Raw genomic sequence first — 27061 nt, 5'->3', positions numbered from 1 at the left:
TATATATATATATATATATATATATATATATATATATATTAATATTTATTTCTACGCATGCGCATAGTGTGTAGAAAAGTTTGTTATTAATTTTAAGAAAGCGCAAAAGGTTATGTTATCTTCGAATTATATTACATCAACTTATTCGAATTACATCGTATTATATCGACATGATATAATTTTTATTTTATTTAGAATTTTAATTTGTACAACATTATATAATAATTTTTATAAAATGAGTAAAAAATTAAAGTTAAATGATGCACTTATAACATCAAGATCTTTACGATCAGAAAATAAAGATCATAATAAAGATATATCGACAACATCAAAATATTTTAATGATAAAGTTGTTTCACTAAAAAAAGTTGAAAAAAAAAAACGTACTCCAGTAAAAATTAAATATGAAGAAATGAAAAATATAAGTGATTCAAAAATCAATAAAATTGAAAATTTACAAGAGGATACTATGAAAGAAGAAATAAATATAATAGATAAATGGGAACCATCAAATTGGGAAACTATTGTAGAGAATATTAAAGAAATGCGGAAATACAAAACAGCACCTGTAGATGAAATGGGTTGTCACAAATGTACAGATCCTAAAGCTACTGCTAAAGTTGCTAGATATCAATCATTACTTGCATTGATGCTTAGTAGTCAAACTAAAGATCAAGTAACTCATGCAGCTATGCAGAGATTGATTACTTATGGTTGTACCCCAGAAATAATAGCAGGTACTCCTGATGATACTCTCGGAAAACTTATATATCCGGTTGGATTTTGGAAGGTACAATTTATATCTTAATAATTAATTTTATAATTTTTAGATTTAACATCTAATTATATAAAATATGATATATTAGATATTTTATATTATATAAAATATATTATGGAATTATATATGATATCATGGAAAAACTTTTAATTTTTGATTTTTATAAAAAAGGATTTATATTTATATAAAAGAATATTTAAACATTGTTTTATATATTCAATGAAATTTTATTTTTCAGAGAAAAGTAGAATACATTAAAAAAACAACAAATATTTTAATTGATAAATATGATAGTGATATTCCTAAAACATTAAAGGAATTATGTCAATTATCAGGAGTGGGACCAAAAATGGCTCATATATGTATGCAAATAGCATGGGGTGAAGTTTCTGGTATTGGAGTAGACACACATGTACATCGTATTTGTAATAGATTGGGATGGGTAAAAAAACCAACTAAAACACCAGAAGATACAAGAATTGCAGTGGAAGAATGGCTTCCAAAAAATCTTTGGAGTGAGATAAATTATTTACTTGTTGGATTTGGTCAAGAAATATGTTTACCAAGATTTCCTAAATGTGATGAATGCCTAAATAAAGATATATGTCCATTTACAAAAAATACAAAAAATGGTATGAAAAAAAAGATATAATACTATAAAACTGTTTATTATGCTATTATAATATTTAAAAAGAAAATTTTGAAAAACCTAACAATTTAACTTTTTTTTTGATTTCCCAATACGTTTCTGAGCTTTTTCAATTCTTCTACGTTTTCTCATACTTTCTTTTTTATTTTTTTGACGTTCTAATTTTTGTTTTTTTTGAAATGCTTTACTTTTTTTCACTTGTTTTAATGCAGCTTTTTTTATTGCTTTCTTTAAATCTTTTCTATTGTCAATTTGTTTATTTTTTATATTTTCTTTTGAACTTTTAATTTGTTCCTTTTCCTTTATAGACATTCCTATAATTTCTTCATCATTTTCAGAATTTTTATCACTTTCTATTTCCCTATCTCTTTCTGAATTATTAGTACCTTTATTTTCACCAATTAATGCATTTTTTTCTGCTAAATCATCAATATTTAATTCTAATATACTAACAGTATGTCCTTCTGTTTCATATTCTTGTTGAGATAATAATTGTTGAATTTCAGGAATGTCACGATTTGACAATAACTTTTTGTAACGTTCTCGTGTCTGTAAAAACAATAATTTATTATTGCACGACATCAAAATTTACACGTATGTATACTTTCCTCATGTTTAATTCTTTTTCTTTCTTCTTTTAATTGTTGTTGCAATTCTTCTTTAGCTTTTTGTTGTCTTTGTAATTTTCTTTTACGAAATCCTTTCAGAAATTCTCTATTATAAAAATATAAGACAAACATATCATTTATAATATTTTAATTCGTAAATAAGATTAATGAAAAATTAATAAAAAGTAAAAATTACCGTCTTTTGTTCTCATCAAATACAAGATTAATTTTTCTACGTTTTTTTGGTTGACTGGGCATTCTATTTACATTAAGTAATTTTGGTTGCATTTTTGTATCTAGCGCTGTATACACGTAAGTACACACGTATTTTATTTATAGGTTATATTAATAACTTATAATTACTTGATATAGTTTTTTAGTTTTTATAATTTCCTATATAAAAAAATATAAATGATATAACATATATTAATATAAACTGTTAAAAAAAAGAAATGTGAGAATTTCTTAACTTGTAAAAAATATTTTTTGATCATAAATAAAAAATTAAATAAATATAAAATATTTTCAAAAGAAAACTTACCAAAAAACTTATCATGTGCTTCTATTAATATTTAATTAATATTTATATACTATTTTTTATCATAAAATATATATTATTTATTATAAAAAAGTTTTGTCAAATATTATAATAATATTAAAATTTGAAATTATAAAAATAAATGTATATTTATGCACATTTATGTTTATAAAACTGTTGAATTGTATAAGAAAATCTTTTTTAAAGTTGTGATAATTCAACAATGAAAAATAACTTACACTTTCATTTAAGTTGAAAAATAATTTAAAAAAAAAGAAAAAATTATATATTTTTATTTGAAATAAAAAAAAACATTTTTCATTCAAAAAAATTTATTAAAATAAACAAATTAAATGAATCAAGTTAAAATCCAGATCAACTAACATTGTATCATTGTATTTAGGTTATATTTAATTATATTAATATTTTTCTTATATGATTGAAATAAAAAATTCATAAATATTCTACAATATTTAAAATATAATTATTATATAGTTTGATTATATTTTTCATAATTATTTTTATTATAAATGAGTAATATTCAACAAATATAAGACCACTATGAATTCTTTATATAGAATACCTAATTGCGCATGTGTAAGAAATCATTTTCATGAAAAGAATCCCTCAATCTAGTAAGATATAACATCAGAAAACATGTTGAATGTAGTGTGTTGATTTACTGCTAATAAGTAGAAATTGTTCGTTATTTACACCGAGAACGCATCAAGTATAAGTGATTGGTTCTTTTCACGAGATCAGTCGGTAGGTGGGTAGTCACAGGGCGGGGGCTCTATTGATTTAAATTTGGTTTGCCGGTGCGCGTGTCAATACTTAACACAGTGCCGCGAAGAGCGCGCGCTCAAGCATCTACGGTTTTCTGGTCGTGTTGTGCGGATCGAAAGGTTAGGCCCTTCGTGGTGCAGTCAATAAGATATGACGACTAATCAGAAAAATGAAACAAACGAGAATGTGAAGAATTTAAATGGACCCATCCATTTCGAGAGTATTGTTCCAAAAGAAAGGTCAGTTTTGTACCGGCAATTTCTAGTTTGTGTCAGTTCATGTAAATTCCAGCGTGCGCTCTAGAAACAATATTGCAATAAATTATCATACAAGAATCACAATCTTGATAAATTAGTTACTGCCACGCCTTGAATATTAGGTGACTCATCGACAGATGTTGCGAATATAAAGCACCCTTCGTATTCGAGCATGAAAGAGAAAGAAATCGATCGATAAAATTTGTCATTCGATGACAATTATGATTTCATGCTCGAATATCATAATTTATTTTTGCAACAAATGACAAAAATATCAGAATGGTTAACTTCCTTTATTATTTTTGTTATTAGATAATATTTTTTCAACAAAATCTATTTACCGGGTACTTGCTATCTAGAAACTAATGCTGTTTTTACCGATTGGTTGCTCGATCAGTCACGTGGTGCAAAAAACGCGCGCGCCGACGGTTTTACAAATTTTTCTTCGCAACTCTTTCATTTTTTTTCTAAATAATTTAATTCTAAATGAGAATATATAAATAATCATATTATTTTGAATTTTTAAGACAAAAAATACTGAAATGGAATGGATGGGGATATAAGGATTCCGAATTTCGTGTGACCGAAAATAATATTATTGAATTTACTGGTAATAGGTAAGTTTTATAATTTATCTTTATACATTTATATCTTAATCTATTTATCTTCAATTGATATAATTTAGAAGATTTTAATATTAATGATAAATGTTTTATAGTTATCTTATTAATATTTTGATTAAATGTTTTATATTATGAAAAAAATGAATAAACTTTAAATATATAACATATATATAAAATATATTTTTATGTTATAATGGATAAAGTTTTATAAATTATATATTCATTATATGTATACTCTATTATAATTAAAAAAGAAATTCACAAATTATATAATATGAAAAACATTAATGATATATAAAATTGGAAAAAAATAATATAATTATTTTTTTATATACATATATTTTATCTATTATCACATTAAAATTAAAATTAAAATTAAATTATTTCTTTTTTATCATAACTTTTTTTAAAAAATGAAAATTGATACTGTTTTTTATATTGATGTTAATATTTTTTTATTTATTATATTTACATTGATATTACTGTCATATTTTCAGATTTTATATTTTTTTCATTTATGCATATAATTTTAATAATTAATCAAAAAATAAATTTTTACTTTTTTTTATTATTAATTTTATTAATAAGAAATTTGAAAAGTGCATATAAAATTAAAAATATGTATTTATAATAATATTAAAGACAAAAAAATAAATAGCATATTTAATTTTCTTATAATTTTTTACCAATTAAAGATAGATTAAAGTCCAACTACTATTTGCAGATTCATATTTACAGATTTTTATTGCATATCAAATAACGTTTATGTACATTATGTATCATTTATTTTTATTCTCCTCTTCCTCTCGAATTTAATATTAAAACATAACTTCGCACTTTCATATACAAATTTAAATAATACCTATACTAATATTAAATATGATATAAATTGAAAAAGTTATATTTACTTTTTTTGGTTTTAATTTTTATAATAATTATTATAATAATAATTAATATTGTAATATATAATATATAATGTATATAATAAATATTTTTTCGATTATCTAATTATAAAATAATTATCATTTGTTAAATTTGTTTTTTTCCTTTTTTAAAATAATTTAATTTTTTTAATAATTAATTTGTTTAATAAAATGTCAAGATTTTGTAATTTTTAAAGAATTCATATTATTTAAATAAATATATAAATTATAATTAAATATGTGACTATAATTTAAAAATAAAAATTAGATTTATATCGAATGAATCGATTAAAATAAATAGAATTCAATTAATATATAATTAAAAAATAATAAATTACAATCATTATCATAAATCTAAACGAACTATTTTAATTTATTTATGAATATTAGCTAAATACTAAAGCATTTGCTAAAGCACCTAGTATTGAGTTTGCGCCAGAATTAATTTTCAGCGTTTCTATATTTAATTAATCTTGTTGTTATCCTTAACTTTTTGTAAGAATTATATAAATCTAAGATCGAGGATCGAGGGAAAATTCGATTATTAAATTTTTTCGGGACGAGTTTTTATTTTTATTGAAAAAAAATTTAAACATTTCATTTAATGATCATTTTTAAATTAAATTAAAAATTTTAATAAATATTTCAAAATCTTTTTAGATGTTTTTAAAAATTAGAATATAAATTATCTATCACATTTAAAAAATATATAATTACTGATATACAATTGATTATTCATTAGAATTAATTTATTTAATATTATTAAAATTAATTTATTTTAATAAAATTATTAGTAATTGAAAATGAAAAGTTTAAAGTTTGTTAATCCATGTAATTATTCTGAACTTAAATTTTTAACGCCTTGGTCTCTTCATATTCAATTTGATGTCGATACAATTTATTACATAATACGATAAAAAACTTATACAATAAAAAAAATTATAACACTAGAGTCTATCGCGCTATAATTAATATAGATATTTATGAGAATTTGTATTTTTATTACATAATTAAGTTGTAATAAAATTCAAATTCATTATTCTAAGAAATGATAATTATGGAAATATAATTATGGTAATATTTTTTTTTAAAAAAATTAAATTTAGAACAGAAATTTTAAAAATAAATATTATTTGAATCGTGTTAAACTAATAAAATAAAGGGATAATTGGATATATTAAAATGAATAAATAAATAAATAAATTTACACAAATAACTTTCCTCTTAAAACTTAAAGCTTATAAATAATTACTTTTTTTTACTAGATGAAGAAGCAACGATAAAATAAAAATTAAATTGCTTATAATTTGAAAAATAAGCTTTAATTTTTATATAATTTTTGTGTTTGTTTTAATTTTTAGAATCATTTAATCATCAAATTTTTTCTTTGTTCATTTATAATATATTATATTGTACTTAGTCTGATATACACGTCGTTACAAAAATTTACAATAATGACATAATTTGAAATTTGCAATAAATAAGTTATTGATATAGAAAAAAATCTTTATTATTCATATTTTTCATTAATAGAATATGTATTTATATATATTTATCTATATCATAATATTATCATAATATCCTTAAGTCATTTCCTAAAGCCAATTTTTTTTTTGATTGCAGCAAATAGGATAAGAATTTTTGGAATATTTGGAATTTCTACTGTAATGTGAATGTAAACTAAAAAATGTAAACTTTTGTTGTATATGCAAGTCATAAATACATAAACATCTGTTGGATCGATAGAATTAGTTAAATAAATAAAATATTATATAATTAAAATCTATATGCGTTATCGTCTATAATTTATAATATAAATCAATAAAAAATAGTTTATAATAAATATAATATAATAATAAAATATAATAATATAAAATAAATATAAATAGTTTATAATCGTAATAGATATTGTTTTTAAATAATTGTATAAAAAATGATATAAAAAAGTGCATTTGAAATTTACAGAAAAATTATTGAATTAATAATACATATCGATTGCAGCTCCATAGAAATTACAATAAAACTTCATTACCTAAATATTTATCAACTTTCTATCAGCTCGATAATTATATGTAAAATTTTGAAAGAATTATTTATTTGTTGGGAATAAAAAATTCTGGCTTTTATTAATTATATATAAATTTACTTATACTTTGACATTCTATTCAAAAAAATTTATTTATTTATTTATTTATTTATTAAAAATTGAATTTATTAACATAACTATTATTAACAGTGAATAAATTATAAATATATTTTTATTTGAATTTGATACTTATTGTAATATTTTTATCTATATTGCAATTAATTGTTTATTCATCCCTATATAAAATTATGAGATTTTTTTGTACTTATTTTTTTTTTCTTTTTTTTTTTTTGCTATATTTTTTTTATATTATAATTATACTTCACATTAACATGCATTACATTATGCGCATTGTACATATTACAATACATTACAATATATTGTTATACATCTAAAATTCTATCTCTTGTATCTATTTTATTATTTATCTTTTTAAAGAAACATTTTTAAAAGAACATCTCTTTTTATTTTTTTATTTATTTCATTCAATGCAGATATATTTCTAGAAATCGGATATATCTATAATATTCTTCATTAATTAATTATGAATACTGCCTCGTTCACGCTACAAAAATCAACAGTCTACATCAAACGTAATATCCACTCGATATTCTCAATCATTATACCGTCTTTTGTTCATCCGGTATCTTCAAATAAAAAAATATCGATACGACATTTCAGAATATAGTGGTACTGATAGCAATGCTCATCAAATAATAATATTATATATTCTATTACATTATTGATTGAAAGCAAATTTTTGGAAAAGATTATGTTTATGTTTATATTTCATATTTTTATATTTTAATTCATTTTATTCAATATTGATTTATATATAATGTGAAAAATTATTCATATGAGTTCAATCATTATTTCAAGTTATCAAAAAGATATTAGTGTATGTGTTATATCAATAAAACATTCCTTCGAATTGAGATGCATATAATGTACTAATAATAATAATATAAATATATTAATCTAACCTAATTTTCGTAAATATTACATATATAATATATACACACACACACATATATAAATTATATAATGTTGTATTATATCATGTTGTCCAAGAAATTCTATTTTCCTCAGTTCTATTTGCTTCGATCTTAAAAATATGATTAAATACATGTACCTGCCATTTTCTACTTAGTAAATTGATTCTACAAGCTTAAACATAAAACAAGCAAAGTCTAAAATAATTTTTCAATATTTTTTTTTCGCATTGTATTTTATTCTTCGTTTTACATTGTACATTGTACTTTATTCTACATTTATTCAACACATTTATTATTCAAGATAAAAATTTCTAATACAAAATGATAATTATTTAAAATAATTTTTTCTTATAATTTAAATTATAAATGTAATTTTAATAATTAATTCACGTGTATATAATTGTGTAAATATATAATTGTATAAATATATATATAGATATAGATATAGATTTTATTTAAATTCAAATATTAATGAAATAAAAAAGTATTTTGATGAATACTTTTTACATCGTATATAATTATTGTATCTATTATTATTAAGAATATATCCGAATATCTTATTGTATTCGATATCGAGTCATTGTTGTCATATTTTAACATATATTTAATTTAAAATTATTATATTTTATTTAATTGCTATATTTTATATAATTAATATTCAAAGTAATATTAGACTTTTTTTGTTATTTAAATCGAGATTACATAAGCGTCAAAAAAATAACATGTGAAAAAGAATCAAATTACGAAAAATAATCGATATATTAATACTTTTTATTAAAACTTGTAATACTATTGGGCATATGGATGAATGCTGGCATACCAATTCCAGAAGCCCTTTATTAGTCATGAAAATCTTCAGTGACTTTAATTTCTTATTAATTACCAAAACTAGTCCTTTATCATTGCTGGAATAATAACATTACATTTTTCTTTTTAACGTTTTTCGTAGAATTACATACATCAATATTGCTCAGCAAGGCAACAGGCAATATAGTTTGGCCTAATAGGATCTAAAATTTCAAGCCCCCATTCTACTAGTTTCGTAAATTATTTGTTTTGCTTTTAAGACACTGCTCAAAGACAACTATGTCGCTCGTACGCAAACTACGAACAGTAATAGAATGTAATGTTACGATGTAATGCAAAATGATAAAGTATAATGCTACGATAAAAAAAGGATAAATCCATCTTTTTAATACTTATATATTATCAATTAATTTATTGCCATGATACATTGTGTATGCATACGTTAAAAAATCCATCTTTTTTTCTTTTAATTACGGGTGATTATTAATGATAATGATCTTAATCCAAACGTTGACAAACGTTGATGTTTTATTTCTTTTCTTCTTTTAATTTTTGACATAATGATGTTAATGTTAATTATTTTTAATGAGTGAAAAAATTAATAATTTTTTAGCAAAAATATATAAAGAACTAAAAAAATAAAATCTGAAGACAGAAAAAAACTTAGTGTTAGAATTAAAATTGGAAAGAGATTATGATCAATATCTTTTAAATAACTGTAATATATTAATATAATTGTAAATGTAATAATTGACTGATAATTATGAAAATATTAGATTCATGAAAAATAAGTTTGATAAGATATATTATTTAAAAAAAAAACTATCTATGCAAATCTATGCAGCAACGTTTTAACATGATTAAATATGAAAAATTTTCTATTTTAAAATTTACATTCATAAATATTTCTAAAAATTATTATCACTTGATTATAAATCAAAATTACGAAAAAATATATAATTGAAATTTAAAAAATAAAATTTCTTTATAATTATTAGCTTAATATTAAAGATTAGAAAATTTTTTAAAAACTTTATTATTGTTAAATATTCCAATTTATTATCAGTAACAAATAGAATATTTACAGATATCCCATTGGTAACACGAAACTTCCATATTTCACAAAATGGGTACAAACCACATTTGGTATAGATTTATCTGAGAGACGGGAGTCACAATCTATACCAACAAATCTACCAGAATCAAACATTTCGCCGGAACAATTGGAAGCAATTCAAGAATTAAAAATTGAATATTCCTTAAAAGGTATCGATCGATTGATTAGAGCGCACGGACATACACTTCGGGAAATATATCTCCTCAAGCATGGATCGCTTGATCGAATACCGGATATTGTACTCTGGCCGAGTAAGTAATTTATAATTAATCTTTTTTATTTATTTGCTTGTCTTATCATCTTAAAATGATTATTTTATATTTTTAAATGCAATAATAAAGAATAATAAATAATAAAAAAAAATAAGAAAAGACAAATTAATACATGTCAGTAGCGAACGGAAAGAAAAAATTTTGAGAAATTAAAGGAAATTGACAAAAAATTAATAATTCAATTTTCCATAGATGGAATTCAAACGATGTTATTTCAATATTTTGAAATAGAACCTATAATATGATTTGTAAACCTATTCAATCTATTCTTAGTATATTTTCACCTTAGTGGTATAGCGGTTCTCTGATATCAAACAAAAAATCTATTATTATTTTATATTCTTGTTATAATTATTATAACTTTTTAATTTATACATATATATTAATTTTTTTTTTATTTTTAGAATTGCAAAATGTGCTGATAAATTTTTGTGGAAAAAACCTAAAATATCTTTTGGTATTAAATATTTTTTATTTTCTTATTTTGTTTCTTTTAAGGTCAAAATATACATTTAATTAATTCCGTTTTGTGACACAATATTTAATATGCGTATTTAATTAATAATGAAGAGAAAATAAAACATGTGTTAATTTTTATAAAATTATAAAATAATAATAAGTAGTTTGTAATTACTTTTTACATATAGTTTTAGTATTAATTTATTAAAATTTATTGATAAGAAATTTTTTTTTAAATTTGATTTAAAAAGTTAAAAGATATTCATTTAAATTTTCAAAGATACGTATCATTTTAATATCTATAGCTATTTACAATATCATTATTTAAATATCTGGAAACTAGATAAGTTCTCAAACCTTGACTTACATTACTTTATAATAGTCATTGTATAATATACGTTTCTATTTATAATGTGAATTGATAATGTAAAGATGAATAAGTAATATTAAATAATATTGAATACAAATAATATAAACTTTTATATAATGAAAACTTTTATAATTAAAATAGATATCTAATTAATATAATCTTTCGTTTCGAATATATTTCTTTCATTATTATACATTATACGTATTTACATCTTTTATATAAATTATCTTTTTTATAAAATTACATTTTTGTTATCTTATATGATTATGTCTTTTCAAAAATTTTTTTTTATTGAATTAGAAAATTATATTTTATTTAAAATATTAAGAAATTTTCTTTATTTTTATTAACGAATGATTTAGACTAGTAAAAGTTAACAAAGAAAGAGTATTAAAATATTATATTTTAAATATATTAACTATTTATTATATAACTATTTATTATATAAAATTCTAGTTTTAATTGATTTATTTGTAAAGACATTAAAAATAAGCATAGAAAAATAAAAATAAAAAGAAAAAAAATTACATACAATACATACTTAATATTCGAATTATGAAAAGAAGCCACAATTGCACGTCTAAAGGATGTTATTGTGCCGTTGAAAAAATCAATGTCTTGGTAATAAGTATTCATAGATGCATACAACTTAACACAATTTGCGTCTAATAATGTTTAAACGAATCAATGTAAAAATGATTTTCTATTTTTTTTTGAATATACTAAATTTAAATAATTGCAATATTGTTGAGTAAATAATAGGTTTATTGAAGAAACATAAGATTAACTATAATATTTTAATTTGAGAATATGCATAACAAAAATAAAAATTTTATTAAAAATATATTATAATTGAAATTAATATATTAATTTTAAAGAAAATACAAAAATTTAAAAACTTGTTTTATATACTTGTTGTATATTTTTTAATAAATTAAAAAATATTTTATATATAATATTTTCCTAATTTTTTTCATTTTAATCTATTAATGAAGTATTAATGAAATAGATTCTAATATGATAAAACCAAAATGTAATGAAAATTGATATATTTCATTGATGCATGTGATTTACTTTGAATATGTTTCACAATGAAATTCATAAGATTAAGAAAAATGTTAAATAAAATAATAAATTTTAGAATATAGTTTAGTATTTTTATATATTTTTTAGTACTCTTATGATTCATTAGATTTACTATTCTATGAAAATTGTAAAAAAATAGTTATTTCATTTAAAATTGACTTTTACTAAATTATTTCTACGTTATAAAAAAACTATTGTTATTATATTATAAAAATATTTTATAATATTTCTTTGTTGTTATTTTATATTTTATAATAATATTGAAACAATTATAATTTATATTTTGTCTTAAATATTTATTTTAAATGTTTTAAATATTTAAATTATTATTAATTTATATTATTATTTGATTATATAATTTAATTTATATTATGTTTTGATTCATTGATTATTAAATTAATCTTAATTTATATTTATTTGCATATACATATATATACCTATTTTTATAAAGGATATTCTAATTTATATGTATAAATTTATGTATATCATTATATATTCAATATTTAATTTAATTTCAATCAAACTTATTTATATGCAAGTATTTAAATATATATATATTATATCTAATTTAAAAAAATATAATTATTTATTATATCTATTATAATTTAATATTATTTTTTCTTACATTTTTTTTTACATGAAAAATAAATTATTTATAATTTATAAAAAATAAATTTATTTATAATCATCGTAGAAAGCAAATTATGATAACATATCAAATTAGAATAACATCTTAGAAATAATAATCTAATAAGTTTACAAAAAAAAATTAAAAATTAAATTAAAAAAGGTTAATTTAAATAGCATATTTGTTATATTATTTTATATAAAAATATAAATTTCATTTATTATTGAATAATTCTGTAAAAAATTATTTTTCACATAACTAGAAGTAATTAATTATTAAGTATTTTTTAATTTTCCTTATTTGTACGTTCTAAAAATGTTCAATTTGACAATTTTTCTTTTATAAATTTATTCAATGAATTATAATGAATATTTTCATTATAATTTACATTTGAGTAATTTCTTATCTAATGTTATCATTTGCATTATGCATGATTAAAAATACATATATTCTACTACTTCACGATAAAAAATTATTTTAAAAATGTTTTAAAATTGATATGATAATGATTTAAAAATAATCAATTAAGATAGATATCTAATTAATATTAATATATTCATAGATATGATTAAAAAACAAATTTTTTTTTTTAATTCTTGGTATCTTCTTAGAAATATTTCAAAAAATATGTTTACGATTTCCAATTTTAAAGTTTGTTTTTTATTTATGTTTTCTTAAAAATTATCATATTTTTATCAAATTTGTTGAATTTAAACGATTGAAATTTGATTTTTCGAGAATTTTATATATGTATATATATACATATGTTGTATTTTTAGAATGCCATGATGACGTCGTAAAAATAATTAAATTATGTGCTCAATATGGATTGGTTTGTATTCCATTTGGCGGTGGAACAAGCGTAAGCGGTGCTTCCTCTTGTCCGGCAAACGAACGACGAACAATAATATCGCTGGATACATCGCAAATGAATAGCATATTATGGATAGACAGGGAAAATTTAATTGCCTGTTGTGAAGCTGGTATTATCGGTCAAGACCTTGAGAAACAACTACGATTACATGGTCTAACTTCTGGTCACGAACCTGATTCCTACGAATTTTCTAGGTATGCGATATTCTATTATAATGAAAAAAATTTTTATCTTTCTTCTTTTTTTCATTTTTATGTGAAAAATAAATCAAAATTTTAGTAAATATTAAAAAATAAGTTTATTATTTTTGTCATATTTAGTTGCGTGAAATAAAAAGATGCGAATAAATGAAGGTCTCGATGATATTAAATATCATAAAACTGTCAAATGATAAAAACAAATAGTATTTTCTTTAGAGAAATAGATAAACATACTTCGCAACATTTTATTTTCATTTAAAAAAATTAAAATTATCTTATAGTTTCGAAAATGATTAGTGTTTTATTAATTTCATCCTGTACACATATAGGTATAGGTATATATATAATAGTCAAATATTATATATTATTTATGCAATTGCAAGGATATTAATCATATGATCGATTATATTTTTTGAAAGAACAGTTTAGGTGGATGGGTTGCAACGAGAGCAAGTGGCATGAAAAAGAATCGATATGGGAACATTGAAGACCTAGTTGTACGAGTACGAATGGTCACCGGTAGAACGGAAGATCCAGAAATAACACTAGAAAGAGGTATATTAGTACCAAGAGCTTCTTGTGGCCCTGATTTTGACCATATGATCCTTGGTAGCGAAGGAACTTTGGGCATCGTTACAGAAGTGGTGATAAAAGTTAGATCATTGCCGAAAGTAATTAAATATGGTAGCATAGTTTTCCCACATTTTCAAGCCGGTGTATCAGCGTTGCGTCAGGTAAATACTTATTTAATATTTATTTATTGTAATATTTAATAATGTAATAACATGTTTTTAATGATTTTATTGTGACCATTTTTTTAAAAGTTTAATAATTCTTAATTATTTAAAAAATTAAATTTGATTATTATAAACATTAAACATTTAATATTTTAAAACTAATTTAATTTTATTTCTCATAAAATTTATCATTTATCATTTTACATTTTTATAAATCAGGTAGCTAAGGCACGATGTCAACCTGCTAGTATACGATTGATGGACAATGAACAATTCCAATTCGGTCAAATGTTGCGACCTGAATCTAATTGGGCTGGTTTAATTCTACAAGGATTAAAAGAAGTTTATATTACTAGGATAAAACGTTTTAAATGGGACCAAATATGCGTCGCTACTTTATTATTCGAAGGTGACACAGTTGCAGAGGTAGCAGCACAAGAACAACAAATTTATAATATCGCGAAGCAGCACAATGGTATTCCAGCAGGAGAAACAAATGGTGAACGAGGTTATATTCTAACGTTTGTTATAGCATATATTCGAGATCTTGGTCTTGATTTCTACATTGTGGCTGAATCATTTGAAACATCTGTTTCATGGAGTCGTACATTATCATTGTGTAGAAATGTGAAATCACGAGTGACAAGAGAATGTTATTCGCGTGGAATCGATTATTATCTTATCTCTTGTCGTGTTACGCAGACTTATGACGCTGGTTGCTGTGTATACTTTTATATGGCGTTTAATTATAAAAATATTTCGAATCCGGTAGAAACATATGAAACTATCGAACACATTGCACGTGAAGAAATTCTTGCAAGTGGTGGTTCTTTATCGCATCATCATGGTGTAGGAAAATTACGTTCTTGTTTCTATTCAGAAACAGTAGGAAAAATAGGTGTATCTCTTTATCGTGCAGCCAAAGCACATTTGGATCCTCATAATATATTTGCTGCTGGGAATTTGGATTCACATTGTGTATCAAAACTATGAAGTGAATGACATTGAAATATACATTGTGATAGCTTGGGACTTACTGTATCAGAAATCATTTTATTCAGAAGAATGGTTTCTATTCAGAAAAATTTAGAATAAGAACAGGAGGAAAAAAAAACAATATTGCCATTTTTATCGTTGTTATGTGTGGTGGTATAAAGTAACAGTGATAAAAGAAGAGACTAGTATAATATAAATAAATGTGACTCATGTGTTGTTTGGTACAAATACGGAATTGTAATTGTATCGACATTTTTATAAGTTATTATAAATAAACAAAACTTACTTACTTCTAGTACTTAATCAATATTATCCAACTTATTTATCTAAGTTTCTTTTTTTTTTTATATATATATATATATCTATAACTAATTTAAATCTTATATTTTTATACATTCATTGAATATTTGTTATTTTCAGTCTAAAAAATTAATAGAATCACTGTTTTGCTATCAGGTCTGATTTACATATGTTCATTTTTAAAGTGATAAAATTTTAAATATGTATTAATATGTTATTACATTATTATGTCATTGATGATACTGATGTATAAAATCATAAGCTCACAGGTTATCAGCCTTTAAAGTAGACAGAAAGGAGTCAAAATCATATTCATCATCATATTGTTGTTGTTCCCATAATTCAGGAAGAATTTCTAGGACAGAACGACTAATGCCTGGAACCCCAGTAATCTTGGGTATATCATCATCTTTTGTTTCTTGTTTTTTTCCTTTATCATCCAATGAAAATAAATCTAGTAGCTAAAAATACATTATTAAATGAATTTTATTATAAACTGAAAATTTTGTTAATTTTGTCATAGAATATTTCAGAAATCTTATAAAATATATTTAATATTATTATTTCATTTTCATTATTATTTCATTTATTTAATATTTAAATAATTATTTAAAGATTACTAGATTTATTAAAAATACTTTATTTTTAATATATAATTAAAATAAATTTACTATACAGTATCTCTTTGAAACTTAAAAAATGTAAAAATAATATTGAGAAATTATATTTAATAAATTTTTATTAAAAGATAAAAAATTTATTAAAAAGTTTTTATTATTATAATAGTTATAATTATATAATTTAATATAATGATTTATATATATTACCTGATCTGTTGCCATTGTTTCCAAAGACGCGTTTTCTGTTGAAATTACAGTATTTGCAGTAAGAAGTTTGAATTTCTGTAATCCCATAATCTTTTCCTCTACTGTTGATCTTGTGATTAATCTATATACATTTACTACTTTTTTTTGTCCAATTCGATGTGCTCGATCCATCGCTTGGAGATCCTTCATGGGATTCCAATCATGCTCTACAAATATAACAGTATCTGCACCAGTTAAATTTAATCCGAGACCACCAACTTGAGTTGTTAACAAAAGCACATCTATAGATGGATCAGCATTGAAACGTGCTACTACGGAATGCCTTTGTGCCGCTGGTACACTTCCATCGAGACGAAGGTACGTAACCGTTGGTAGATGTATACGAAGAAGATCTTTTTCTACAATATCCAACATCGCTTTTAATTGACAAAAAATAAGAGCTCGATGTTGACTCACTAATTGTTGCTGTTGCGGTGGTTGATTATCTGGAGTACTACCAGCAGATACAGAATTGCGACTTTGTTGTTGTTGTGGTTGTCCTATGCCACAATCTAATAATAATTGTTTTAATGCAGGTAACTTAGCTCCATGTTCTATTTCTGCTAAAGTACTCTTTTGTTGTTTCAATGTATTGCATATCTAAAAACAAATTATCAATTTAAATAAATAAGTAATAAAGTAAATAAAACATAAATAAATTTAGATATAATAAATATAGACATTTATACTAACTGATGTATATAATGGATGTCGTTGATTCAAGACTAATTTAGGATGATTGCAAACATTACGTAGATATCGTAAAGCTTCAAAAACGTGGCCACCATGTGAATCATTTCCGGTGGAAGTACATGATGTAGAAGATAACAAAGTAGCAGAATGTCGAGTACGAAAATCTTCATATAACATACGTTGTAACGATGATAAATCACAATAGTAATCTTGTGTAATTTTGGGTGGTAAATCTTGAAGAACATCTTCTTTATTTCGTCTCAATAAAAATGGCAAAACCTGTATGATATAAAATTATAAGAATTTATCTACAATATAAATAATAAAATGTACAATTATAATAAAAAAATACATATAATTTATATAAGAAAGAGAATTACTTGTCTATGAAGTGCTTCCATAGCAAGAGCTCCAGCCTCTTGTTCTTTTGGACCAGCTTTTGGTTCTCTACAAGCTAGAATAGGACGTGAGTACTTTGCCGCAAATTGTTTTTCAGTGCCTAGAAAACCTGGCATTAAAAAATCGAATAAGGACCATAATTCAAGAACGTCATTTTGTACTGGTGTTCCCGAGAGTATAAGTCTATGATTTGCATGCAATCGTTTAGTTGCCTTCGCACTTTTTGTTTTTCCATTTTTGATAACATGACCTTCGTCAAGTACACAATAATTCCATTGACGAGTTTCAAAATAATCAATATCTTTACGTACTATATCGTAACTGGCTACAACAAGTCTGTGATAAGTAACTCTTGGACGTAATTTTTCACGTTCGGGTGGTGTGCCAGCATATTGTAATACCGAAAGATCTTTGGTTTCGAAAAACTTTTCTGCTTCATATACCCAATGACCAGTCAGAGTTGGTGGACAAACCACTAGACTTGGTGGAGCATGAGGATTGCGATGATGGTCTAAAGCTAATATACAAAGAGTTTGTAATGTTTTTCCAAGACCCATATCATCACATAAAACTCCATGAAGTTGATAACGATTTAAGAAATTTAACCAATTTAAGCCTTGTCTCTGATAAGAACGTAATTCGGCAGCTACTAAAATCGGTAATTCGGTATCTGGAATACTGCGTGGATTTAAAAGTTGTTCTAAGAATCGTCGCTCTTGTGCTTTCTTTTCTCTAAAAAATTTTAAAATGCATAATACATAATTTTTATTGAATGCATATTAAATTTATGTTCATTCACTTTCTTTTATCAATAAAATTTAAACTTACACTAAATCTGGTGGATCTGCAATTGCACCAGGATCAAGAGGTAATAATTGTACAAGTGTTGCAAATGTAGCACTACAAGCTAATCTTACAGCCTGATTTTGATCACTCATACGACCAAGTAAAGGAACCATAAAGAGTACAGCATATGGAACAATATTAACACCTAAACTTTCGACAAGGCACGTTAATGCTTCAGCTCCACCCTGTCTTATTGTATCTACTTCATTCGGTGCTACTACAGTTGTTGAATATATTTTTTCTCCGCCAGTTGCTTCTAGAAGCGGTATTATTCGGCGCGTAACATGAGTCATAATCTGAAATAAAATTTTAATATAATGATCAAGAATTAATAAAATATTAAATGAAAATAATACCTTTTCAGTATCTAATGTAGCTAATATAGCAATACATCTTGATGCCATATGTCTAACAGCTTTGTAAGGATGAGCCAATAATTGACATAAACATGAAAGACATTCTAGAGCGGGAGGCAGTAAAGCTTTATCAAGACTGGGTGCCATAATTTCTAAAACTTGTAAACCAAAAATTAACTGATTTACTTCTTCTTGAGTATTTTCACGACTAACGATTTTATCCTCTTCACGTAATATGTTCGGTAAAATTAATTCCCAAAGATGTGGTAAACGTGTAGGTAATTGTGAACCAAATAGCGTAGCTATAAAAATAAAAAGATATATAAATTATAAATTTGCATAATTTGTTAATATTACATTTATTAAAATTTTTTATTGCAAACCTATAGCAGTAAGTGCTAAAGTAGCTCCACGACGACGAGTTCTAGCAGCTTTAGCTTCAGGTTCTTCGCAAGCAAGTAGTTCTTCTAAAGGAATTTCAGTTGTTGGTGGTCGACCAGGTCCTCTGCTTCCACCAAGTCCACTATTGGCGCCTCGATTATAAGCTATTCTTTCAGCATGTTTTTGTCTATTGCTCAAAGTAAGAATTCCATCAAATAGATCTGAGTCTGTATTACAATTCACACGAGGTGTAAATTCAATATCCGAACATAGGAATGTACATAAATTGGTCGATATCTACGATATAAAATTATATTAAATTATTTTAAAAGAACATAGTAACTATTTATATTAATCATTTCAATTGTTTTGTGATTATACCTTTGCATTAGGAGAAGGTTTTCTATCTACACAAAGATCAACTAGATATGACAAATGCTTTGCAGCTAACTTTTGTAACTCTTCATTTTCTTCACGTTTGATAGATTCCATTAATGGTTTTACCAATGGATTCAAAGGTTGCGGGGACGGAGGAAGACAATGTAACATCGTAGCAGCACCAGCAAGTGCTGCCATTGACATAACATTGTACGAAAGTTGCTGGGCTGCTGTATCGGCAGCACCTATTTCTAATGCTTTTCGTCTATCTTCTAAACTTTCGATCAACTTTGGCTTCAACTTAATCGTACTAGAGCCGCTAATATTTCCGCTGGATCCTCCGGAGCTTGTTGCATTGCCCATGGCACAAAGTTCTGAAATTGGCTTTCCAGCAAGATTTGCAATTTGATCGAGAGTCATTACTCCCGATGCATCTATTTCGATAGGAACAGGCAATTTATAATGTTTGAGAGTAGCAATGTAATCACGACTGTCGTGTAGTAGACGAGTAAAAGATGTGGCGATCTCGTCATAGTATACGCATTCGTTCAAACACTCCAATAGTCTCTTCCTTTTGAAAACATATTATTATTATATTACATTAATTAAAGGTAATATAGGAAGATTTATTTTTATACCTTAGAATATCTGGTATTGTAGGAGGTTTCATGTTATTTACAGTCGCCCAATGAGACATCGTTAAACCTGCAACAGTGCGTTGCAATGCCGAGCGCGAATTAAGATGTGCCAGTAATACTTTAGCATAACAAAGTGAAGGACTAGGTACATCTGGTGTGTAGGTAACACCTGGTGCAGGTTGTACTACGTAATGCGATAACAATCCTAGCATTCGTGCAGCTCTACAACGAGCCTGAACTACATTTGATTTTCTTATATTTTGAGCTACAGTTTCAATTCCACCAATATAAACTTTTAATTCAGATATGGATTTTACATTTGTGCTGACATTATTATTTCCTCCATTATTAGTAACATCTGATTGTCCATCGCAAATACCAATAACTTGGTTACTTTTAGCTGCTTTACTAGAACTTATTATCATTAGTAAGTTCGGATTAAATGGCACGTGTTCCGGTTGCATAGCAAGACAGAGCCAAGTGCTGACAAGAGGACACGCAGCATGCAATAGAAGTTCGAGATCACTTTGTACGACTAGATTTTCCCAAACACGTTCAGCTACATCTTGTATGGCAATTACATGTTCTATCAGCACGCGTTGAAAAACATGACGAAGAGCTTCTTGTAATACAAATCCACCTCCTTCGCCCCATCGTTCTTTTTTATTTTCATTATGAGCACCGTCATCTCCAGTTAATGTTTGTAATGTTTGTAGAGTGGCTTTACGTACACTCGAACTAGAATGACTAAGAAATGGCCATAGTCGTGGTAAAACCTAGAATATATTTATAAAGACCATATTAAAATAAAAATTAAACAGTATAAAAAAATAGCAATTGTATTATTCTGATTTTTACTTGCGACAATGGTTGAGGTGTAAGACAAGCACGTGCCGAAGGTAATGAAAGTATAGCAGCAAGTAATCCCATAAAACTATTACATGCTGCTGCTAGATCATCTTGTTCACGTAAAAGTTCCCAAAGACGAATTATAATTGCTTCCAATTCTGATGGTTTTAATAAACGTGGTAAAGCAGATGCTACTGGTATAAGTGCACTTGCTGCAGCAGCACCTACATCATCAACTGGATCAGAAAGACCTTTCATAGTAGCTGGAAATATTCTTGGTAAAATGTCATCTAATAAATCATCTCGTACAGCAAGCAAATATTTAAGTGCAAGTAATGCACCATGTCTAGCTTCCCATTCGTCATGTTCTAAAAGTTTTAGCATAACTGAAAGTATTCCTATAATTCCTCCATTTTTATCTTCATTATCATTTTTATTTGGCACTAATAATAAAAGAGAACCTAGTGCTTGGGCACACGTTTCTCGTACAGGTGCAACTACTTGATCAGAAACAAAATCGCCAAATCTATCTAGTCCTAAGACACATAATAATCGCAGAGCGGCATCAATAAGCCACTGATAATGACTTTCTGCCATTTCTTCTATAGTTTGATCCCTTGATTTACCTGCGCCTGTTGTAAATTTTAATTAATTTTATTGCATTTTTATTGTAATTTATAATTGTTAATATTTTCATACTTTTCCCATGAAGTTTTATGAGTTCTCGTAACGCAGTTGCTGCGCCATGTCTTATTTCCCATTTTTGACTAAATAAATCTTGACAAAGATTTTCTGTAAACGATTCTAAAGGCCAATCTATCAAAGTTTCCGGCCAGCAACCAGTACTATCTGGTACTCCATTGCTTGATTCAGTCTGTGTATAATTAATGCCAATTTCTGATGAAATTACTTCCTCTAATTTAATTTTTTTATTTAATTCTCCCGTACTAACGGGAGATTGAGCATTTGAATTATTATGATAATCTTCGTTGTTACGATGGTCATCCGATTCTCGTGAACGTTTCGAAACCGATTGTCGTGCCTATTTAATAAATATTTTAAACAACCATATTTTTGATAATAAGATTTCAATAAAATGATTATATATTACCTTACGTCTAGCTCTATTCATTTCACGTCTACTAAGACCACCAGATTGTTTTAATGTTTCACTCAGAGATATTTTAGTTTGTATATTTGAGGTAGGTGGTAATACTATTGGAGTAAGATCTTCAGCTGTAAACAATTCTGATGTATCAACTCCTATTAATTGTGGATGAAGACCTAATTTAGCAGCAATTTTTTCTTCTTGATTGGGAAGTAGCATTTGTTCTCCATCAACAGCAATTAAATCATATTCACTGCCTTCTGATCCAGTAAGATGTGAACTACGTGCTAAAATCTTTTCCATATCAAAATCTTCCAAATTTAACTTATTATTTGATTTTTTTATTCCACTATCTTCTACCAATTAAAAGTTATAAAATTAGAAATAAAATACAATAAATTTAAATAACAACAAAAATAAAATTAATTACCTGTATGTGTTTCTTTTTTAATAGGTAATGGATCCCAAACAGGGACTTGAGCAAGTATAGCTTGTATAGCTTGTGCAGCTGAAACTCTAGTATCCCATTGTGGAGATTTTAGTAGAGTACAAACTCTTGCTAATAAATGATGTAAATCATGAGGATGTAATCTTTGTGCTTCTCCTAACTGTTGTGCTGCAGCTCTTTTAGTTACTGCATTTGTCCCTGTTTCTAATAATATGAATAGCCTATCCAGCCTAATAGAAATGCATTATAATTGTCATAAAATTCTCTTTATTATTATATAAAGTTATAAATAACAATCTATTTTACAAAAATATATGTAAATTTTACTAATAATATTTTTTAATTATTAAATTTATATTCATTATTATATCATAATAAGATATTTTATTTTTATAATTGTAAATATTATAAACAATCATATTACTTTATATATTTTATTTTAAATAAATAATTATCAGTATTTTACCTTGATGTCATGTTTATAAGTAATGTTGATCAATGAACAGCTATAAATCCCTAAAATCAAAATAAGATAATATGTATACATATATTTATATATAATTTTTACAAATACAAATGAGAGATTATTATTAAAAATTATTATATATAATGTTAATATTTACAGAGAATAAATATAAATATATAAAAGTATATATATGTATATATATTTAAAATATAAAATATCACAAAAATTCGATTAAAAATATGAAATGCACTAACTGTGCAAAATAAAATAGAGTATAGGAAATATCAAAATAAATAATATATTATTTATTATTTATTTAATAAAAAGAAGAAAATGATCTAAATAAAAAAAATCGATTGTCAAGTTTAAGAGCGAAAGTTTGTTACAGTTTAATTAATGAAGAAAATGATAGATGACATCTGCGAGAATGTTTTTTAATCAATACAAAGTTTGGAGATCTATATAATGAAAAAATTAGAGAAAATGATATAAGTTTTAATTAAGAAATTTAAGCATAACATGTTCTTTTTTGAGATATTATAAAAAACACAATATGGACATATAAATAAATAGTGATGAAGGATCATTAGCATACCTGATTTTAAAATACAATGTATTTAACTGCTAGGTTTCAGCTAACCCGCATAGCCGTTTCCCACTGTATTGATTCCCCGAAAATCACATTACGCTGTATATTTCGAAAAAGTCGACAGCTAGACAGACTACTTGTCAAATTTTTCGGAGAGAAACGCATGTTACAAGCATCAAATTTATACTGACAGCCATGTTGCAGAGGAACCTGAGTTTTGTCCCCCAATTTTACTCTCATTGGTGGATTATTTGCATCTTATAGATCGATGAACCAATCAACGTTTTCTTCGTGCAATGATCACATTAAGTTGCACATGCTTTATGCGTAGAAAGAAATTATGCCGCGTACACATACATTCTAAGAGCGCTACTTCTTTCTAAAATTACTTTATAATTCATTATTAAAGATCGCAAAATGCATATGTATGCTTCCTGTTATTCTTACTTTTTAATATTTCTATTCAATTATTCATATGATTCTTGGTAAATTTTTTTTTACATTTTTTACGTCATTTTAAAAATTTTATATTTACAATATATTTACATATCATTTAAGATTAAGATTATGTAATTATACCATTTTATAAATCATTTTATCTTTGATTTTAGTATATAATGAACAATTTTTTACAGACTTTTCAATACAAAACATTTAAGTTTGAAATTTTTATATAAGTTAGAAATCAAAATAAAAATGTATATATAATTTAAAATATTAATTATTTTTTCTAATTATTACATTGATTTACTTGTTATATATTGATATTATTTATTTTATATTTATTATTTTAAATAATAAAATTTTCTTTTTAAGTGATAAAATATATATAGAAAATATAAAAAAAAATAAGAAATAAATTATGAAATATTAAATATTTTTTTATATTCTATGATTACACATAATTAAATGTTTGAATAATATTTATTTTACATTATAGATGTCCAAAATTGTTGACATTTACTTTTGTTAACTAAATCATTACAATAGTACTTCATTTTGAATACATTTTTATGTTAAACACTGATATAATAACATAGTGTTTTAATGATATTTGTAATTTCTATGTCCCCCTGAAAATGAAAATATACAATATGGTATTAATATATTAATATACTAATTTTTATAATTAATAATTAATTATAAGATTATATATAAACTTACTGAGACGCAAGTAATTTATGCAATAACCAAATATTGAACCTAAAATAGCAGCTTGATATAATGGAACCATGTTTGCTTTTCTGGGATGTAAATATTTTAGTTGCCAACGCCAATGCGCTGTAATTTTATTATAATTAGAACATATTTTAATATTTGTAACAATATAATAATAATAAGTTTTAGTTTTATATAATAAGAAAATATTAATGACTGATACAGATTTAAATGTAAATTTTTATGAAATTTTACAAAATTTTATAAAAATATATAGAGAAATTATCAATTGATTTAAAATTAATTTTCTGATAATATTATGCACATATAATAATAAAGATTTTAATATAAGTGTTATATAATTTGTGTACTACAGTAAGACTTTATAAAATGACTTTATACCTCGAGAAATTAATGCTGCAAGTTGTCTAAATCCTTTTTCACGTCGACTAAACCATGCTGATAATTCACCAAGTTTGACATCGCCAAATGGTGTATCAGCTATAAGAATAAATAATAATTAATATAATTAATTCATTTGCAATTAAAGAAATAATTGAAATTGATCTGTATCTTACGTTTCCCGTAGTATCGAGAAGGATCATATGGGCCATGTTCTGCAGGATTATATCCTTCGGGATAACAACCCCAGGATTTAAATTTAATTAATTCAGTGAATTTATTTTCTTTAATCGTCATTATAAGACGACTAAATTATTTAACACGTACTTATACTTCGGACGTTTCAATGAATAACTAAGTAATACCGAATATAGGTTATTTCGGATACAGAATACAATCACTTAAAGACAAAATCCCTAACTATGTAGTTAAATTATTATATAATGTTTTTGCTAGTAATTTTATAAAAATTTAATAGTAATATTATTCATAATAATTTTGAATTTATTATATATTTTTTTGCAGAATAAATTGTAATAATAATATAATAAATATAATGTTAGTTATTAATTTTATTCAATATAGATCAAGAAAAGTTTTATTTTTAAATTTGAAAACTCATGCTTTTATTCACATATATCTAATTTTAAAAATTTTATTTACTTCAAATTTACTTAAAATTTTTATTATAAGAGTTTATTTATATTAATATTATAGATGACTTAAAATTTAAATTTCATGGAATAAATATTAAATACACATATACATATTTAAGATAATAATGATTTAATTTCAAAATAAACTTTTAATAACTTCTTCATTAAAATAAATAAATAACAAATATGCATATAAATTATTTTTTATTGAAAATTATATTTCATTTAATTAATTTTAAAATCGTGATATTAAATTTATAAATTATCTTTTACATGCAAAATTTGTATTGCAGTAGATATCAAAATTTTGACAAAGATAGAATACAATTCTACAATGATTTTTTTAAAATAGTATTATTAATTATTAAAAGTTACTAAGTAATCAGTAAATTACTGAATTCTTACTTATTATTAATAAATTCTCAAGCCATAGGCGTAGATACTAAAAATAATAATATTTGTGTATCTTTGACTTCTATCTAATCGTATTGATTTTTAAGTAAAAGTACATATGTATGATTATAATTACGTGTAAGGTAATTGATATTTGTGCTCGTTGTTTATCAATTTATTTCTCTATTTCTTATTACTATCACTAGCCTCTAGTGGTCATTAATTTTATTATATTCTTATATTCTTTAGATATAAAGATTACTTTTCTCTCTGAATTCAGTAAAAAGTTGAAAAATTTGCTTTTTTTTTTAATATTCACTTTTGATTCGATGAATACTTTATGTCA

The 27061-nt window shown here is 24.0% G+C and overlaps 5 protein-coding genes across 11 annotated transcripts; 2 read left to right on the top strand and 3 right to left on the bottom strand.

The window, feature by feature from the left end:
- The first annotated feature begins 28 nt into the window (after window positions 1-28).
- Nthl1 (Nth-like DNA glycosylase 1) lies at window positions 29-4162 on the top strand. 4 transcript variants are annotated; one of them, XR_015293827.1, is made up of 4 exons: window positions 29-790; window positions 1017-1410; window positions 1934-2021; window positions 4144-4162. XR_015293827.1 is itself a non-coding variant. In XM_086913629.1 (3 exons), the coding sequence occupies exons 1-3, from the start codon at window positions 113-115 to the stop codon at window positions 1963-1965; spliced, it is 1104 nt and encodes a 367-aa protein (XP_086769755.1). In that variant the 5' UTR covers window positions 29-112; the 3' UTR covers window positions 1966-2235. The 4 variants fall into 4 exon arrangements, 2 of the variants coding, with proteins under 2 accessions (XP_086769755.1, XP_003690533.3); XR_015293826.1 differs by lacking the exon at window positions 4144-4162 and adding an exon at window positions 2135-2251; XM_086913629.1 differs by lacking the exon at window positions 4144-4162 and having other exon boundaries at window positions 1934-2235.
- On the bottom strand, window positions 985-3511 carry vito (nucleolar protein viriato). Of its 2 annotated transcripts, none has more exons than XM_086913631.1 (4): window positions 3157-3511; window positions 2232-2428; window positions 2038-2141; window positions 985-1978 (listed from the first exon to the last, which is right to left on the bottom strand). In XM_086913631.1, exons 2-4 carry the CDS (start codon window positions 2321-2323, stop codon window positions 1488-1490), a joined length of 687 nt encoding a protein of 228 aa, XP_086769757.1. In that variant the 5' UTR covers window positions 2324-2428; window positions 3157-3511; the 3' UTR covers window positions 985-1487. The 2 variants fall into 2 exon arrangements, with proteins under 2 accessions (XP_086769757.1, XP_086769756.1); XM_086913630.1 differs by having other exon boundaries at window positions 2577-3437.
- Agps (alkyldihydroxyacetonephosphate synthase) lies at window positions 3459-16078 on the top strand. The gene is made up of 6 exons (XM_086913628.1): window positions 3459-3598; window positions 4144-4233; window positions 10138-10418; window positions 13762-14050; window positions 14481-14790; window positions 15013-16078. The coding sequence occupies exons 1-6, from the start codon at window positions 3510-3512 to the stop codon at window positions 15784-15786; spliced, it is 1833 nt and encodes a 610-aa protein (XP_086769754.1). The 5' UTR covers window positions 3459-3509; the 3' UTR covers window positions 15787-16078.
- On the bottom strand, window positions 16004-24276 carry Hel89B (histone acetyltransferase 1). Of its 2 annotated transcripts, XM_086913627.1 has the most exons (16): window positions 24113-24276; window positions 23518-23567; window positions 23034-23281; window positions 22607-22959; window positions 22195-22537; window positions 21505-22127; window positions 20647-21422; window positions 20012-20579; window positions 19633-19927; window positions 19250-19551; window positions 18876-19189; window positions 18029-18779; window positions 17649-17927; window positions 16917-17555; window positions 16311-16550; window positions 16004-16210 (listed from the first exon to the last, which is right to left on the bottom strand). In XM_086913627.1, the coding sequence occupies exons 2-15, from the start codon at window positions 23526-23528 to the stop codon at window positions 16353-16355; spliced, it is 5700 nt and encodes a 1899-aa protein (XP_086769753.1). In that variant the 5' UTR covers window positions 23529-23567; window positions 24113-24276; the 3' UTR covers window positions 16004-16210; window positions 16311-16352. The 2 variants fall into 2 exon arrangements, with proteins under 2 accessions (XP_086769753.1, XP_003690530.1); XM_003690482.4 differs by having other exon boundaries at window positions 16004-16550.
- A 735-nt stretch (window positions 24277-25011) lies between these two features.
- Window positions 25012-25977, bottom strand: ATPsynF (ATP synthase, subunit F). Of its 2 annotated transcripts, XM_003690486.3 has the most exons (4): window positions 25843-25977; window positions 25667-25765; window positions 25271-25387; window positions 25012-25179 (listed from the first exon to the last, which is right to left on the bottom strand). In XM_003690486.3, exons 1-4 carry the CDS (start codon window positions 25961-25963, stop codon window positions 25151-25153), a joined length of 366 nt encoding a protein of 121 aa, XP_003690534.1. In that variant the 5' UTR covers window positions 25964-25977; the 3' UTR covers window positions 25012-25150. The 2 variants fall into 2 exon arrangements, with proteins under 2 accessions (XP_003690534.1, XP_086769758.1); XM_086913632.1 differs by lacking the exon at window positions 25012-25179 and having other exon boundaries at window positions 25236-25387.
- Between the last annotated feature and the right edge of the window lie 1084 nt (window positions 25978-27061).

The sequence above is a fragment of the Apis florea genome, unplaced genomic scaffold, assembly GCF_048593485.1.
Source record: "Apis florea isolate Af1SG1 unplaced genomic scaffold, ASM4859348v1 contig_3496_pilon, whole genome shotgun sequence".
NCBI lineage: Eukaryota > Metazoa > Arthropoda > Insecta > Hymenoptera > Apidae > Apis > Apis florea.
This window is presented reverse-complemented; position numbering and strand designations above follow the sequence as displayed.